The sequence below is a fragment of the Acanthopagrus latus genome, chromosome 1 (assembly GCF_904848185.1).
Source record: "Acanthopagrus latus isolate v.2019 chromosome 1, fAcaLat1.1, whole genome shotgun sequence".
In the NCBI taxonomy this organism is placed as follows: domain Eukaryota; kingdom Metazoa; phylum Chordata; class Actinopteri; order Spariformes; family Sparidae; genus Acanthopagrus; species Acanthopagrus latus.
Genome location: NC_051039.1, coordinates 23,067,128 through 23,083,646, shown reverse-complemented (window position 1 = coordinate 23,083,646; position 16,519 = coordinate 23,067,128). Strand labels below are relative to the sequence as shown.

General features: G+C 42.2%; 2 protein-coding genes across 7 annotated transcripts in view; one reads left to right on the top strand and one right to left on the bottom strand.

The window, feature by feature from the left end:
* rfx1b (regulatory factor X, 1b (influences HLA class II expression)) overlaps nucleotides 1-15,915 on the bottom strand; it is a 16,784-nt gene extending 869 nt beyond the window's left edge. Inside the window, exons 1-17 of one of the 5 annotated variants that reach the window (XM_037095813.1) lie at nucleotides 15,777-15,915; nucleotides 11,632-11,994; nucleotides 7,330-7,427; nucleotides 7,131-7,223; nucleotides 4,653-4,723; nucleotides 4,149-4,458; nucleotides 3,869-4,050; nucleotides 3,647-3,766; nucleotides 3,341-3,462; nucleotides 3,077-3,195; nucleotides 2,262-2,365; nucleotides 2,031-2,182; nucleotides 1,792-1,889; nucleotides 1,101-1,250; nucleotides 784-995; nucleotides 539-692; nucleotides 404-449 (exon numbers count right to left, since the gene is read on the bottom strand). In XM_037095813.1, coding sequence (XP_036951708.1) covers nucleotides 404-449; nucleotides 539-692; nucleotides 784-995; nucleotides 1,101-1,250; nucleotides 1,792-1,889; nucleotides 2,031-2,182; nucleotides 2,262-2,365; nucleotides 3,077-3,195; nucleotides 3,341-3,462; nucleotides 3,647-3,766; nucleotides 3,869-4,050; nucleotides 4,149-4,458; nucleotides 4,653-4,723; nucleotides 7,131-7,223; nucleotides 7,330-7,427; nucleotides 11,632-11,965 — 2,365 coding nt within the window. In that variant the 5' untranslated portion in view covers nucleotides 11,966-11,994; nucleotides 15,777-15,915. Of the gene's footprint in view, nucleotides 1-403; nucleotides 450-538; nucleotides 693-783; nucleotides 996-1,100; nucleotides 1,251-1,791; nucleotides 1,890-2,030; nucleotides 2,183-2,261; nucleotides 2,366-3,076; nucleotides 3,196-3,340; nucleotides 3,463-3,646; nucleotides 3,767-3,868; nucleotides 4,051-4,148; nucleotides 4,459-4,652; nucleotides 4,724-7,130; nucleotides 7,224-7,329; nucleotides 7,428-11,631; nucleotides 11,995-12,255; nucleotides 12,401-13,255; nucleotides 13,575-15,776 lie in introns of those variants that run through there. The other 4 variants (XM_037095891.1, XM_037096055.1, XM_037095743.1 and 1 more) reach the window with 4 other exon arrangements.
* On the top strand, nucleotides 12,667-16,021 carry rln3b (relaxin 3b). 2 transcript variants are annotated; one of them, XM_037097950.1, is made up of 4 exons: nucleotides 12,667-12,840; nucleotides 15,043-15,174; nucleotides 15,275-15,622; nucleotides 15,716-16,021. In XM_037097950.1, the coding sequence occupies exons 3-4, from the start codon at nucleotides 15,448-15,450 to the stop codon at nucleotides 15,997-15,999; spliced, it is 459 nt and encodes a 152-aa protein (XP_036953845.1). In that variant the 5' UTR covers nucleotides 12,667-12,840; nucleotides 15,043-15,174; nucleotides 15,275-15,447; the 3' UTR covers nucleotides 16,000-16,021. The 2 variants fall into 2 exon arrangements, with proteins under 2 accessions (XP_036953845.1, XP_036953905.1); XM_037098010.1 differs by having other exon boundaries at nucleotides 15,043-15,622; nucleotides 15,719-16,021.
* Nucleotides 16,022-16,519: the final 498 nt, after the last annotated feature.

Below are 16,519 nucleotides of genomic sequence, written 5' to 3'. Positions count from 1 at the left end.
GAGAAGAGATTTTTTTTAATGCCTAAAAAAACTAAATAAACTCTTTGTCAAGACTAAATAAACAAACTAACCTTGACAACTTTCTAGCTTCAAACAGCGTTCTGGGGACTTTATTTTCCTCTGACAACAGCTCGTTTATCCAGTTATGGAAAGTTAAATTTATCCAAGTTTAAAAAAAAAAAAAGCACAGTTTAGCCGACAGGTCTGATTTATTTGAGGTCAGGGGAAGAATCCCCCCTCATCTGTCTTGGTGTGACAGAGAGACTCAAGTGGGGAAATTCAAAATATGTGAGGGTTAGGGTTAGGGGTTAGTGAGAAACACACAGTTGCATTGAACATATTGTTGTTGTGTTGTCCTGACACCGACATTGATGATTATACATTTCTACCACACTGAGAGTACCTTTCTCTGGGTCCGGTGAGATTCGGCTCTTGGTTGTGCTAGCAAACTGAAACGCAAAGTACACATGAGACGTTTACAGACGTGTATGATCAAGTGCAGACTGAAATATGTGAGTGGCTCCGTGTGAACGCTTACCTCTCCCATGACTGCAATGGGTGTCACTCCTTTAGCCTGGGCCACTCTGTGTTCGATCAGGTAGTACATGTACTCATCATACAGCAAGCGGATCAGGTGAAAGGAGCCAAAACTGGCAGCACTGCGCAGAGTCAGGTCACGGATTACCATAGAACTGGTGAGACAGCAGTGAAGAAATAGAAGATCATCTTTCACATAAAAACCAAACATTCTTATCTTCATCATGTTTTTCCTTCGCCCCTCACCTATAGAAGGACCAGTTGAGCAGGAAGACCTTGGCAGCCTTTGGGAGGGCGACAGGGTTTTGCTCATAGGGCTTAAGTGCCTGAGAGACGACACCATCCAGCCATGTAGCCCACTGCTCCAGCGAGTTTTGCTGCTGCAGAGTCATTTTAAAGTCTTGCTCCAGCCGCTGCACCACACGGTCTTCACACTGACACACCCAGGATGCCTGCTCCTGAGGGGGACAAATGTGGACAGTGTCACATTTCTGCTCTAGATCAACTAAAACACTAATTCATAAAGACATAAAGAGCGAGAGGAAGGAGAAAGGAGTACAAACCTGTACATTAGTGAAATCCACCCGGTTGAGGTCTGAGAGCATCTGGTTGATCTGGGCTGAGTTCTGGAGGACGGCTCGAGCAGCTTGGGCCAGGTGGTTCAGGCTGGTGTAGCGGCGCAGCGTCTGGGAGAAGGAGCCCACACACACCACCTGAAGGACAGAAGGAAGGAGGCACGATAAGGTCCAGTTTACAGTTGTAGCTAAAGTACAAGTTGTAAATGCAATCACTAAAACTAAAAAGCTTAAGTGCAGCTATAAACGAAAAATACAAGGCAGTCGTGTGACTTCAACATCACTACCACTAAGCATCAATTAGCATACACTGTACCATACACACTGTACTACAAATCAATGAATCTAAAAGTTGTAAAGACCACATTTCAGATATTTAAATGAAAACCCAAGTTGCAAGAATGTGAACATATTTCTGGGTATATATACTCCTTCCTGAGGTGTTCTGTTGGAACATCAAGTCTTGAGCAGTAGCACCCAACACCCAACCCTAATCCTGGTCAACTGCTCACTACCCAAGTAAATGATAAAAGCACCATGTTTTCTTTCATTTTAGACGAAATGCTCATTTCTGACCAGTATTGATTTTAAAGCATAATGACACTGATTATGCACACTAAGACACACCAAGGATACAATAAGAACCCATCACTTTACAGTATAAGATGAATTATCATACCTTTATACGGACCATCTCTTCTGGGATGTTCATCATGGCACCTGTCAACCAGTTCTCCAGACTTTTGGCAAAGTTACGGATGGCCTGAGTTAAGGCACCTGGGAAAGGAAAGATGGTGATGGAGAGAGGAGAAAGAGAGAGAAAGGGTTTGTATTACATTTAAAAAGGTACAGGTGTGTAACTGAAAGTCTCACTAAACTGTTTTGTATACAGGCATCTTTCCAGCCTTCCAAACTTACTAGGGATGGGTCTCAGTACATCAGGGATGAGCATCTCCACCAGAGTTTGGTAGAGCAGGTTGTCGCACTCTCTCGTCCACTGCAGCACCGGCTCGAACTTGCATAGCACCACCAGACACGATTTGGGCAGACGCTTCTCTGACTCATTGTGCCTTGAGGAGAGGACAGACCATCACACTCTGTAGGGGTATTTCCATCATCTGATTGTTGGAGTGTGTTGGTGACACTTACAGGTTAAGTGATTCTGTGTCAATGCTCTGGCTGAACCTCCAGAAGGATTTCCACAGCGTCTCCACAAGAGTGAACTGAAGGTTGACCATGACGTCCAAAATGGCCTGTGGGAATCACACATAATATCACAGGGGTGTCTCAATCAATGTCACGCTTATGGTGTCATGGCTGATGACAAAAGAATGATCAGTTCCCCTTAAGTGTCTTCTTTGAGTGCACTTAAAGGATAACTTCACCCAAAAATGAAACCTCAGTCATTTAAGTTCATAGTCCTAAACATTTTTGGAGCTTCACAGCAAAACAGTGAAGCAGGATTCTCCTACACAACTCTCCTAAACAAAAGTGGATGGAGACTTCTCCAGTGTAATCAAAGTCTCCCAAAGATCCTAAATTAATTTGAAAATATTTCCTTTTTAGATCTTCATTGTAGCCACTAAGCCAAAAACATTAGCACAGGCTTCCAGAAACTTGGATCATGCTGAACAAGTTGTATTGAGCAAATTCTATGGTTTGCTTAGTTATTTTTCTTTTTTACATTTTCCATCAAATCTACTTCAGTTGTTTAGGAGAATGTTGCAAAGTTCTAGAAGTGTTTTATGGACTACACAACTTCATCTGACTTTCCAGTGGCATGGGTGCAAGTAGAGTGATAGATGACTTAGTTGAACTGATCCTTAACATTTATGTGTCATACAACAAGTTCACTTCAACTTTGACATCAGAGAGCTGTCTGTTATTAGAGCAGGGTTTTGACAAATACATCAATGATCTATTATAATAATGTGTATGTGCAGCTGTTGTCCATGACAGCCTACCTCACAGTGTTCTTTGTAGAGAGTCTGAAAGGCCTTGAGGTGTTCTAAAAGGATCCCATCGGGCAGAGTTCGATCTTGGAGATCAATGTCCACAAAGTCAGGCAGTGGCCTTGATGCCTCTACACAAGACACAAATAGCAACAGGAATTTCACGTGTCAGACCAATCATTACATCTCACTTCTGTCACATACGTTTGTAAAATGATAGACTCTGTTTTGTAACAAATAGTGCTGAACAGTCTGCAGATTGCCGGTGTTGCTCACCCAGAAACTGCTGATACTGCTGCACCTGTGCCGAAATATCACAGAGCGCCGTCGCCTGCTGCTGCCCTATCCCACCTGATGTGCCATTGGTGATCCCCTGTGTTTTCTGAACTGGCTTTAGCCTGTGGGACAGAACACCCATCAATCAGGGACCCATAGAAGAAGAGTCACAGCACTTAAAACAGGCTGCAGTAACATCCTAAGCAAATGAGCTGTTACATGTTGTTGTATGCTCTTATAGAAAAAGACACAACAATATGTCTGTGTGCAGATTTTGACCACAGCTACACGGCCACGTGTGGATACCTGTTTTTCTGCGTGAAAGGCTGCTGCCTCATCGCCATGTGCTGTTGTTCATCCATCAGTCTGAGCAGAGGGGAACCAGATTTGATCCTCAGACCATAGTAGTGGTACTTAGAGTTCCCTCTGTAACACACACAAAAAGTTAGGACATTGCCCTTAGATAGTCATGCAAAACCAATACATGTGTATCCCTGTGTGTGTGTGTGTGTGCGCGCGTGTGTATACCTGGTCCCCAATCTCCGTGTACGTAGCCCCATGAAGACAGACCTGATGAGTTTGCCAAAGGATGCAGCATTAACAGGTTCTAGTTTCTGCTCCTGGCAGTGCAGCAGGTAGTGGTAGTAGAGGGTGCAGCGAGGTAAGCTCACCCCCTCCGCCCCCTCGTAGTTATCACACAGCCACTGCACCTGGAGGACGCGGCCAGTCGCAGAATTAGATTTTCTGAACTTTCATCTCTTAGATCATCAACCAATAACCATTTTTCACTTTGAATTTGAATACTCACAGTAGCAGGGGGGGCACGAGAGTTAGGGCTGGAGTAACTCTGCCCTCCTCCACCTGCTGCTGCGGCTGCCGCTCCTCCTCCCCCTCCTACTCCTCCTAACACATAACCTCCCTGAATGACATAGCCCCCTCCGCTCGCAGCCGCTCCCCCGCTATTGGCTCCTGCTGTTGCCACAGAGACTGGCTGCGAGGTCACAGAGCTGGTGATGTCTGACTCAGAGCTGGGCGTGGACTCATAGTAGGTTGAGGAGGAGGCAGGAGGGGTCTGGGAGTAGAGGGGCGAGTCCGAGAAAGGGTAGGTGCTTGATCGGCTGGACAGGAAAAGACATGCGCGTGCATGCGTGCGCGCGCACACACACACACACACACACACACACACACACACACACACACACACACACACACACACACAAACATATAAATGCATGGTAAGCACAGTTGTGTGACAGGAAAGTTGCAAGGTAAGATTGGACATGACATATGCAGCAGATTCCGCTCTACTCACATTGTGGATGTAGTAAATGTTGTGTCTCCTCCTCCATCCACGTACACCTGGCCAGAGTACACATGCTCCACCTGTAAATAGGTAAACAGGAGACTTAAAGCTGCATTCCTTGATTTTTTTTGCCCCCTGGGAGTTACAAAACAAGCTGTACCATATTAAGTTGTTATGGCAAAAATGTTAGCAAATACTTGGTTACATGGTTGAACATGGTTCGACATTAGCATCCATTTGGAGGCATGTTTGTGTCTATTTGGTAAATGTAAATCTAACATCCTTCTACCTTTGGCTCTGTTTTTGGTCTACACCAACCCTTGAGGGCGACATCTGGCTTTTAGTTGCTTAATTCTTCACTATGTTCACCAGCTCCTCACTATTCAGGGATGGGTATCATTAGGATTTTATCTCGGTTCTATTCTTCTTCATTTTGGTTCTTTATCTGTACTGTACACATTTCTTTGTAAACACACATTATTGTAAAAGAAAAACAAATGCCTAATTCAGTGCAGGACTAGAACCACATGTAACTATATTGTTTCTAGAGCAACAAAAGCAATATTTACACAGCAATTCAACAAAGTCTCAGTGGAAACAGACATAAATGTAAATTAAATGATGACAAGCTAATTAAAGAGTATCAATACTGGTAATGGTATTTCATAATTAAGTCTCTGTTTAACAAAGGGTTTCGGTACCTATATCTAGTAGCATGTAATGGATTCCTAGAGCTTTTTTAGCAGCAAAGGTGCCTGATGCTGCTCTGCGCAACACAAATCAGGGTGATGAGACTGAACCCAAATAATGTAGCTGGCAGATGCAGATGTAAAAATAAAAACAATACACTGAAAGATGCTAAAATGCTCCATACGCATTAAGATAACTGCACAGTTAAGGGCAGGGTTTGGGTTTTATTGGGGTCTTTGAAATAACCTACAGAACTTTCTATAGAATATATTTTATAAAGATAATATTGGCTGGTGGTAAATGTAGTAGCTCTGCGCAACATTCTATTGGGACCCATAGTGGCTTGATAATGAATTGTTGCATAGTTCTTGTGGCAAATGTCTTTCTTTAGGTTTGTTTCTATGACTAACATAAGTAGTACAGTTCATTTATTCAAGTACTATAATTCTACAATTCTGAGATCATTTGTACTTTACCGGAGTATTTCCTCTTTCTACTACATTCTACTTCAACTCCAACACATTTTGAAGAAAAAAAACTGTACTTACATTCCACTATATTCATTTGGTAACTTTAGTTACTTTGCAGATTACTTGCCGCATCAGAGCCAAACTAGTGCAATTTAAAATTCATCCATTTTACCAGCATGTAAACATTTTCAACAACGGAGTGTAAAGAAATAGCTGTGTTGAAATTATGATGTCTGTGTATTTTGTTGCATAGAAGCTAGCCCTGGCCCACCATAGTCCAAAAACACTACTAGTGGTTTTAACATTAACACTCCTCTGGTTCCCGAGAAGTATGAACCGCTAGCTGTACGGCTAACTAAGCTAGTGGCAGCTACAGTTAGCAGCAATAAACGTTTACTCAGGTGATATGCGGCCCAGTGTTTGTCTTGAATATGGTCTTGATATGTGGCTGATTCTAACATATTGCACCTTTAAGATATTTACTCAAGTGCTATTTGTCTGGGTAACTTTCACTTTTACCAAGGCAGTTTTTTCACGTCACTTGAAACATAAAGCTGCCCCCGTCTCTTTCGGTGTGGTAGATTTGTTTCACTTGTTTAATGCTTCTGGACTTTGGATTTCTTTGTGGAGTACTTCGGTTGAATTATGCACGTTAGATTTTGACTTTACAATCTCAAGTGCCTCTCTCTGCTCTGCTAATAGAGAGCAACAGTAGCTAACATTAGTTTAGAAATGCAGTCCACTAACATTAACGTGAGGCTTGCAGCACAACACAGTTCCTCAAAGCCCCTTTAAAAGACATCCAGCTAAAAAACAAACAACAAGAAGTAGATAGTGGAACTTGACAAATAAATATCAACCAATTTCCTTTAAATAGCACGCACTATCAGCATTACTGAAATAATGTCTGACAGCTCATTATCATTGTTATCATATGCATAGAATTTGTTGACTGTATGTTGGTTTGAAGATGGGTATTGAATACACCTTGGAAACCAATGACAAGGTTAGGACATATTCTTCCATTAAAGATAAATGTTAGTGTTGGTCAAAAAACAATCCTAACAGCTCACTCACTTACACACACAGGTAAACAACATGAGTTTAGTGTTCAGGTACATCTCAGTCAGCCTGAGGAGGCTGTAGTGAGTGATGAAACGTGAGGTATGCAATAGACATGCATCCTAAATCCCTCTCTTTCTCTCCGCCTGTAACACTGACAGAGCTCTGACTGATGCATGCATAATCCCATTTCAGTTTAACTCAATTATCAACGTATTATATATGATCTTACATGGTAACAGTTTTTTTGTGTGTCTTTATTTACCTCCTGGTTGATGTGCACAGACTGCAGGTTGTTGATGTGGCCAGTCTGAATCCTCTTGGCCGCCTGCGACACCGCTTGCAACACTGACCTCTGCTGATGAGTAAAGCCACAGTGTCAGATGAAACTTTGCTCAGCCATCAGTTGTGACTTGCTCCCAAGCGGCTACAAAACAAAGCCATGCAGTTCATGTGCATCTTACCTGCTGGGTGGTCTGCACTGGCTGGACAACCTGAGTTGGAACACCAGGGGCAGGTGGGCTGGAGTCGGACAGGCTGTCATTGGAGTGAACGGAGCCCTCTGTGGATGGAAAGAAGTTTCATCAGATGACTAAACAAATGTTAACAAAAAAGGCCAGCCACCCTCACCACAAGATGAGTACTCACGACATACTGCTTCCAGATCGTAATAAAAACCACCACAGAACATCCTGGAACGAGGTTTTTTATTATTTTGTTCAGCCCAGGAGAGACTGATAGTGGGAAGGAGGAAGAGTGTCTGCCGAACTCTCCTTTCATCTTTATATCTTGCATGCACGAGGACAGCCTTGGACAGCTAATCTCCCCAGATGGAGAGAGAAATCACCCCATCTTGTAAACATGCAGATCAGATGAGAGAGGGAAATGGGAGATACATGAGGGATGATGGATAGAGGGAGAAAACAGACGGAAGGTGGGCAGGGGTGAGCACAATGTTTACTTCCTTGTACCCTTCAGGTGAGGTAACTAAGTCTTTTATCACACAAATATATCAAGGGTTTGTCTGACATTTGACAGATGAAACAGGGAATTAATAATAACAATATTTGTAAATGATCATGAAAATAAACCCAGATTTAGCCCCAAATATGTAGTAAATGTAAATTAGAGGATTTTTTTCAAAGGTCTACAACTTTAACTGGTAAAGTCATGATGTTGCGAAGTGTGCGAGAATAGACTGGGCTACCAGCCGCACGGCTTCCTCACAATCTCTGCTGCAAAATTTATCAGTGTAGAGGAAATTTCCCTTTGACAGTTACTGATATTATGGGGTCTTGGCTGAACAGAAAAAAACATTTGATATGTTTCTGTTCTGTTTTGTGATGTCCAAAAGAAGCAGGTTGTTATGTATAAAAACTTTTTTTCTGTGCACAGGGTTGCATGATATGGTTAAAACAAAATCATATAACTTTTTCTGACAGATACTGCTTTTGCAATATGATCATCACAAGTGTAAGTGATCATGTTTGCATCACAATATCAATGATGTGAATTTTGTTGAGGTCTGTCCTTGACAAACATGTTTCTTGCATCTATAGAACATGTTTTGTACACCAGGATATCTCTGCAGCACTTCATTATTATACTCTTCAGTCACAAATTTGACCTTTGTCAAAAAAAAACAAAACAATGCAGTTTCTTACTCATTCTCCCCTAGTCCCAAATGTGAAAATACCATAGCGTGAGTGTACACTCTTACAGGAAGCAGTGTTGCTCAATAAGCAGCAATTGAGTAGAGCCAAGCTTGTTTTACTGCAGTCCTGCATGTACTGCATGTTCAAGACATGAGGGAATGCCAGGTTTTACGAAGCGCAGTAATTTGGCTAACTAAATTGTCCTACTTCATGAGAATGAGACAAGCCCCAGGCCTGTGAGTCTCGCTCTCTGGGTGAGAGTGTACAGTGTTACTTGATACCAGCAGGCAAAAAGATCTACGAATAGACGGCCCTAAAATAAACATACCAGTGTTGGGGTCAGTTCTCTCTCATTGCCACTGGTTAAAAGCACAATTTCAAATATTATATGATTTCTCTATGACTGAACATTTGTTTCTTTATCCAGGATATGCCTTGAAAAAGGCAATGGCCAAAATTGTTTGCAACTTTTATCTTGAAAAAGCTTTGTACCCACACACTACATTAAATACCATTACTGGCTTATCTATTTTTTGTACCACTGCAGGAATTGTGAAATTAAAGCCATGTCATAAAAAACAATGTACCACCAACTCTCTGACAGCAAAAGCAGCAGAGTACAAGGAAAGTCAGTTTTCATCCATCAGCTCCCACGTTTGGGATTCTGCAGCCTAGCAACCAAGTCCATCAGCTTATTTAGTCCTCATAATATATGCACTACCCAACCAGACAGGCAAACTACATCAGTGGTTTTTGATCCTCGTGGGCCTCAGATTCTAGCCATCGTATCAGGGGGTTTTAAAGATGGAATGAATTGCTGCAACCAACATGATCAGGAAATCTGAACTCACAAACACAATCACCATTACTAAATGTAATAGTATGCAGATGTATGCACAAATGTAGTTTGATATTTCCTGTTCCAAACTACACACAAAAAACTCTTAAAAGTCCTGCTGTTAAAGTGTTGATGAGCAAGTGAAATCTAAGCTTGGAATATAAAGAACAACATGGCTGTACATTTGATGCTCATTGAAGAGTTAAATGAACTGATAGCAATGCTATTATATCATTACAGGTTATCGAGGTGCTACATACAGTATTTTTCAAGTAAAATCAATGTATCAGTTCATCGTTTAGCGCATCGAGAGTAATGAAAAGGGTGAAAACACCTATTTTAAGTTCTCAAAACCCAAGGTAACATCTACTTTTTAATTACGTCCACCCACCATCCGAAACCTAAAGATATTCAGTTTACAATAATTGAAGCAGAGGAAAGCAGAAATCACATTATTATCATAAATCTGGCCAATTTTCTGATGATTTGCTGATGGATTAACTGTTTCATCACTATTTGATAAAACTTGGGGTCAATTTCTTTATAGAGTCAGGTAGGTATGCACTGTCAGAAAAAGTAGACATTTTCATATTTGTTTTTTCTGCAATATATTAATAACAACAATTTTCAATAGTCGATTTGAGTGAATCTACTTTGCCTTTGAGTCTGTGATTTCCTGTAATCAGCAGTTCATAGTCCCGGTGCTGATTAAAATTGAAAAAGTAACATATTTAATTTTTACATCAGTGTAAACATTTAGGATTTACTGATCACACCAACTTGAATATACCTTCCTTCCAGACTAACGGTGTTTAACAAGGCCAAATAGGACACGGTCAACTCTCCCATTGTCGCTTGCAGGAAGGATGAACTCAGTAAAAATGACTATCATGGGGTGCTGTTTAGCTTAGTGGGTAGAGCAGCCGTCCCATGTGCAGAGGCTTTGTCCACACTGCAGCGGACCCAGGTTTGACTCCCAACCCGGGTCCCTTTGCTGTGTGTCAATCCCCCTCTCTCATCCTGTTTCCTGTCAAAAAATCTTCAGCTGTCCTATCAATAAAGCAAAAAGGCCAAAAAAAATAAAGAAAAGAAAAAGACTATCATGCCCAGGTTTCTACTTTGTTCCAAGCAATACCAGTCTTTATCCCTAAATCATTTTTAAGGACTTAAATAAGCTCATATCTACTTTTATTTGGAATAAAAAAGTACCCACATACGGAAAGAATATTTCAAAAGACAAAAAGGAGATGGCAGGCTGTCTCTTCCCAATTTTCGGTATTATTACTGGGTGGCCAATATCCACAAACTGATGTTCTGGGTCTCTGATGTATTAGATGATGACTCTCCAGTCTGGTGCCAAATGGAACAGTATTCGAGTAATCCTGTTTCGCTTGGCTCTTCAGTTTGCTCCCCATTACCCCCAAGTAAACGTTGTTGGATGAAAAACCCAATAATTTCTGGCTGCCTGAAGATATGATCACAGTTTAGGATTCATTTTAAGCATGAACAAGCTCTGGTCACTTCCCCAATCTTAGCGAACTTCAATTCTACCCCATCTCTCACAAACCCATCTTTTCAGTTGCGGCATAGGAGAGGGATTAAATGTGTGATGGACCTTTTTAAGGACGGGCACTTCATTTCTTTTGAGCAGCTAAAGAATGGCTTCAGTATCCCTCAGTCAGACTTCTTTAGATAGCTACAGGTGCGCAGTTAAGTTAAAGCACACTTCTCTTTAACAGCTTCTCAGAGGTGGACACATTGGTACTGGAGTTGACCTGCAATCTCAAGATGAGATCAAATCATACTATGTGCCAAGTTTTTGGTGGCCAACATCAGAATGCATAAACACTGTTTTTAGCCTAGCCACTCTGCATAAATTTCTGCCTCTTAAACTTGACACTGCACTCCCTGCGGTGTGACTATTGTACATTGTACATGTGCACATTGTGATGTTGATGCTGAAACAATATACTGTGTAGCTCTACTGCTTGTCAAAAAATGCAAGAAATTTTAAGACATCCTGATTGCCCCTGGCAACAAAACAGATTCTCTGCACTGTTTGGTAACTAGAATCCATCACTGCTGGTTCTGACCAGAGAAACTCCCAGGAATCCAGCCTGTTGCTCACACCCTTGATCCAGACTTGCAAGTCAAGTTAAAGCTCATCTTGCACGTCATATCATGCCCTCCTGCAGCCTAAATAAACAAAAAATAAAAAATACTGTTTGTGTGTATGTATGTGTGTGTGAGACAGCCATTCAGGAGTCTCTCACCTGTAACAGTCACTATGATGTACTGAGGCGAGTTGCCCTGACCATTACTCTTCTGGATTTCAGGAGTTACATAGTGCTGTGTGGGAGTGGTCAGAACCACAGCCTTCTGACTCTGGGCCTGGATGGGCGGTGCCTGAGAACAAAGTGCATCCTGTCCTGTTTTTGAGGCAGCAGCTGATTGGTTTGCCGACGCAATGGTTCCAGAGGTTGGTGGGATCTCAGACAGGAAGTGTGGCGTCTTTGCCGATGAGGGTGTGGTGGCAGCAGGTGTTGCTATGGTTACCGTGTTGGCCTGCTGAGGCTGAAGGTCCTCCGAGTATCCAGAAGTTGCCATGGCAACGAATGCTTTGAGTAACTAGTTCGCTGTGGATAAAAAGAGACCGCACTCATTAAAGGAAGCAGCAGACTTGTTTAAAATAGTATTGCTCCTGATTATCAGTAATATTGGTCATATTACTTTTGATTTTAATGTTTCTACCATATATTTTCTCATCTTTTATTTTTCAATTATACTATCTTTATTGCTGTGCACCAATATAACAGCGCAAAATCCTTGAAAACATGAAAACCCTCTTAAAAATAAACCTAGTTATAATTCCATTTTCTGGCCACACAGAGACTCACATGTGTGCAAGTGTGTGTGGAACACACACCAGAGGAGGAAGTAGGGTTTTTGTCTGAGGCTAGGCAGTAGTCTAGAGATTTCCTGTTTGGTTCAGTATGAGGCACGATGCGATCTTAGGCACCATAAATACAGCAATGGATTCATTATCCAAAATAAGGTTTACTGACTGACATGGTGTTTCGAGTGAGATGGAAAAAAAAAAGGACAAAAAACTTGACTAATGACAAACGAGAAGAGAAGGACCCTGGACATTCCGAGATATTACGATCTGTAAATATACTCATATTAACCACTGGACCCACTGTCAGTCGGGACGTTAAGCCATCCCACTGGATGATAAGCCACTCCTGCGTGAACCAACATAGCAAACAAGACAATCAGATGATCATCCGCTGCACACCGTGTCCACGGGAGTGACCTGATTGCAATGTCAGCCCAAAAACTTTTTCAAAGTCACAAAAAGATTGCGAAACACTTTGAAATCATATCCCAGCATTCAAGTTAGTACTCATAAACTATTCAGTGGCGTGAACACATTCGTCTTCTTCTCCGCCTCTATTTTTTCTGGATAGCTCGCTTGAAAAGTGAGTTAAGAAAGCGAGCGTTTAGCTTCCACAGCTAGCAGCCGCTCACGTTGGGTTGTGACGTTAGAGCGAGCTAGCCAGTTGCTTGTTACTTAATGTCAGACAGTCGAAAAATGTATAGCCACGCCACCAGTGGCGTCTCACTACGACTGCACAGTAATCGAAACCGCAAGAGACAGCCTGAAGATTCTGACAAATTAGCAAAGAAAGTACGATTGGCACTACAACACAGCCGCCATCTTGTGCTCTTATCAAAGATCTGACATCGCCATAACAACATTAGGAAAGAACCTCGCGACCACTTTCATCATCATCGACACACGCGACCACTTTCAACGACTGTACAAACAAGAAGCACACGTAAATAATTAAGGCAAAATCAAATGATAAATTCTTATATATTTGACTTTTTCACCTCTAGTTTATCCCAGTATTGTCCTTTTTAAGTCGTTCAAGTTTTTTCTTTAGATTTACGTTGTTATTGTTGACTCCCGTTGCTTGGTTCTTGTCGCCAGGACTACCGTGACTATGGCGCCTTCATGCCTTCACCGGGGCAACTGTTGCTACCCTCTCGTCATCGCCCCGCCCTACACTAAATGCTGATTGGCTTGCTTGGGAGGAGGTTGCAGCGTCGTGTGAAACGAAAGCTCGTCGATTGGTAGACAGGCCGTGTCTGTCACCTTCACCAGAGCCCGACGTCAAATGACCACTTCTTCTGTTACTTTTCTGATAGCTCAGAATGTCAAGCAGATAGATGGAAGCCCGTGGGATGTCCTTCACTTTATTCATGTCTCATAAAATGTTGCAACCGCCTCTTATCTCTGCTTCTTCTATATGCTCACAACATTCAGCAATTCATTGATTTGCGTCGCAGCAGTATCACCAGTTGAAATTTCTCTGCAGTGTGTATCTACGTGTGTGTCACACGTTGTGAACATCGAAGTCATGGGCGTAGATTTCTGGGGGGGGGGGGGGGTGTTCAGGGGACACATCCTCCTCAATATTCTGGACATAAGTATTCATCCCTCCCTCACCAAATAAAACATAAAAGTAACAGAAGTAGGCCATTTTTGTCAAAAAAGTATCAAGTCGGGGCATTGTAATGGCTAGCTAATGAGCTACAAAGTAATGTTTTTTCAACGAAATATTGCTTGCTACTTTGCTGATTAATGTTAAGGTAATGTTGCCTAACATCAATCAATCCATTTTGTTTATATAGCCCATAATCACAATCGCATTGCCACAATGGGCTTTACAAACTGTACAGTGAATGACATTGACTGGCCCCAGACCCTCCATTCGAGTGAGGAAAAACTTGCCATGTTGATGAAAATAAAACCTTTTAATGGGGGACTGAAGGAAACTCATGAGGAGCCACAGAAGAGGGACCCCTCTCCCAGGACAGACGGACATGAAATAGATATTGCATGTACAAAAAGGAACAACAAAATTACTGTTTACACGTTGCATTGAAAGACTATCTGATACAAACTGATGATATATGTAGTGTGTAGATGCCCCAAATTAAAGCTTGCTAGCTAGTTAGTTAGTTTAGCAATGGCTACGCAGCAGCCATCCCATAAAAAAAATGGCAGCATGTGATTTTTATTTTTTTTTTAAGTAAATTTTTTGGTCTTTTGGCTTTATTGACAGAACAGCTGAAGAAATTACAGGAAACAGGTTGAGAGAGAGGGGTAGTGACACACAGCAAAAGGCCCTAGGCCTGGACTTTAACCCGGGGCCGCTGCAGCAAGGACAAAGCCTCTGTACATGGGACGCTTGCTGTACCAACTGAGATAAACAGCAACCCGGCAGCACGTGATTTGCTATGATAGACATTTGAATGTCATCGATTGAATGTTACATTCAGCTTGATAGTAATTACATTTAACTATATAATTTATACGGCATCATAAGGTTAAGTCAAAAGTTGATATACAGGATAATAAATATTTGAAAACAATACAGACTGCCTGCGAGCTACTACATTATATTCCAATTTACAGTATTTTGAATTGTCACCTGTATTTCTGGTCTTTTCATTAAGACAAGTCCACCACAATTTGTTGCTAAACAGGTACAGGTTGGCATATGAAAATTCACCGGACTGCAGGAAATATAGTGATTGATGGTTTTGGGGGGAGGAGCCCCTTACCCCCTGCTTCATGTCTGTTGAAATATAACCTATGCCATTGACCCTAGATATCCTCCACATGAATGGATAATGATCTCCGTCCAATGCACGGAAGAGCAGACAATGAGGCAGAGATTGTGCTGGTGACACAGCGCAACGCAGGTGATGCAAGGGACAGAAAGGCCAACAAAAGGTCACAGGTGATTAGATAGCCAAGAGCTCTGTTGGCATCACCTCTGGCATCATTCGCCACTTAATCGCAATCATTCTTTTTCTCTATCTGCATTGTTGCCCCTAAAGGTCTTCGGTCTTATCTCTGGGGATGACGAAGAGTGCCAGTGAGTTGAGGTCCTTCTCTGAGATGCTGAGGCCTATATAAGGTTTGAGGCTGTCCAGATAGAAACAGAAGTCGCACAGGCGCCTCAAGCAGTTTTCAGCCTTTGAGACATCTACAGCATCCGATCACTTTGACCATGTGGAAGGCAGCACTCTTGACCCTAGGCTTGCTGGTGGCATTGGTGGACAGGGTACGGTCCAATGAAGGCCACCCCTCTTTCTATGGTGTGAAACTGTGCGGAAGAGAATTCATACGAGCTGTCATCTTTACCTGTGGGGGTTCTCGCTGGAGGAGAAGCTTGGGAGACTCAGGTAAGAGCATATGTGTGTGAAACTAAGGATGTGCCACATTTTTCTAGAAAACAGTCAAACTGTAGTATTGAAAGACTTACCCTCGCTTTTTAGCAGCTCTTACTGGAGAGGACGCCTTTGACCCATGGAACACAAATCCCATCCCTCAACTTACCAGCGAGCAGGATCCGGCAGAGTCCCAAGCATGGAGAGATCAAGCATCGAATGTGGCATCTGTGGCAGCCGGATTCAGCCGCTCAGCTCGCTCGCCAATCTCAGAGGAGGTGCTGGAGGCTCTACGGAGTGCAGACAGGAAAGGACGGGATGTAGTGGTCGGGCTGTCCAACGCCTGCTGCAAGTGGGGCTGTAGCAAAAGTGAAATCAGTTCTCTGTGCTGAAACTTGTTTTTTTTTTTTTAAATCATACACATATATATCTTGTCAGTAATGCAGAGCTCTAACCCCCACTACTTTTCCTATGTGGTTAGCGTTCTTAAAAGTCCACATTCAACTCACTGTTCATGTGTCTACTATTGATATGGAAATGTTTCTGTGTTATCAGAACTTGATCTATATGTTTAATAAAGCTTTGTGTACTTACGAAAGTGTCTGTTCCTCTTTCAAAACAACCCCCAAACACTAAAATGATGTTTCATGCTGTTAGAACACTTCCACTTTTCCAAAGCCTTGTTTCCGAAACTGAGTTTTGACGAGGATTTTGAAATCAAAGGAAGTGGTGGGGACTACGAAAGCACAACACAGTGTGGTGTGAATAACGCGCCGTATGTAAACACATTTACAAAGCACTGAAATCTTGTACCACAGACCTGCAACATAATGGCTCTGTGAAGCCTTTAATGTTGGACCTTGGTTGTTGGTTTCAGTGTGCTCATGGGAATGTGTTCATCCTCCTTTCAAA

Excerpts from the sequence above, each read along its gene's own strand:
- rln3b (XM_037097950.1), top strand. The coding sequence starts at position 15,448 with ATGTGGAAGGCAGCACTCTTGACCCTAGGCTTGCTGGTGGCATTGGTG. Across the intron at positions 15,623-15,715 it reads GAGAAGCTTGGGAGACTCAG|CAGCTCTTACTGGAGAGGAC; the intron begins GTAAGAGCATAT and ends CTCGCTTTTTAG.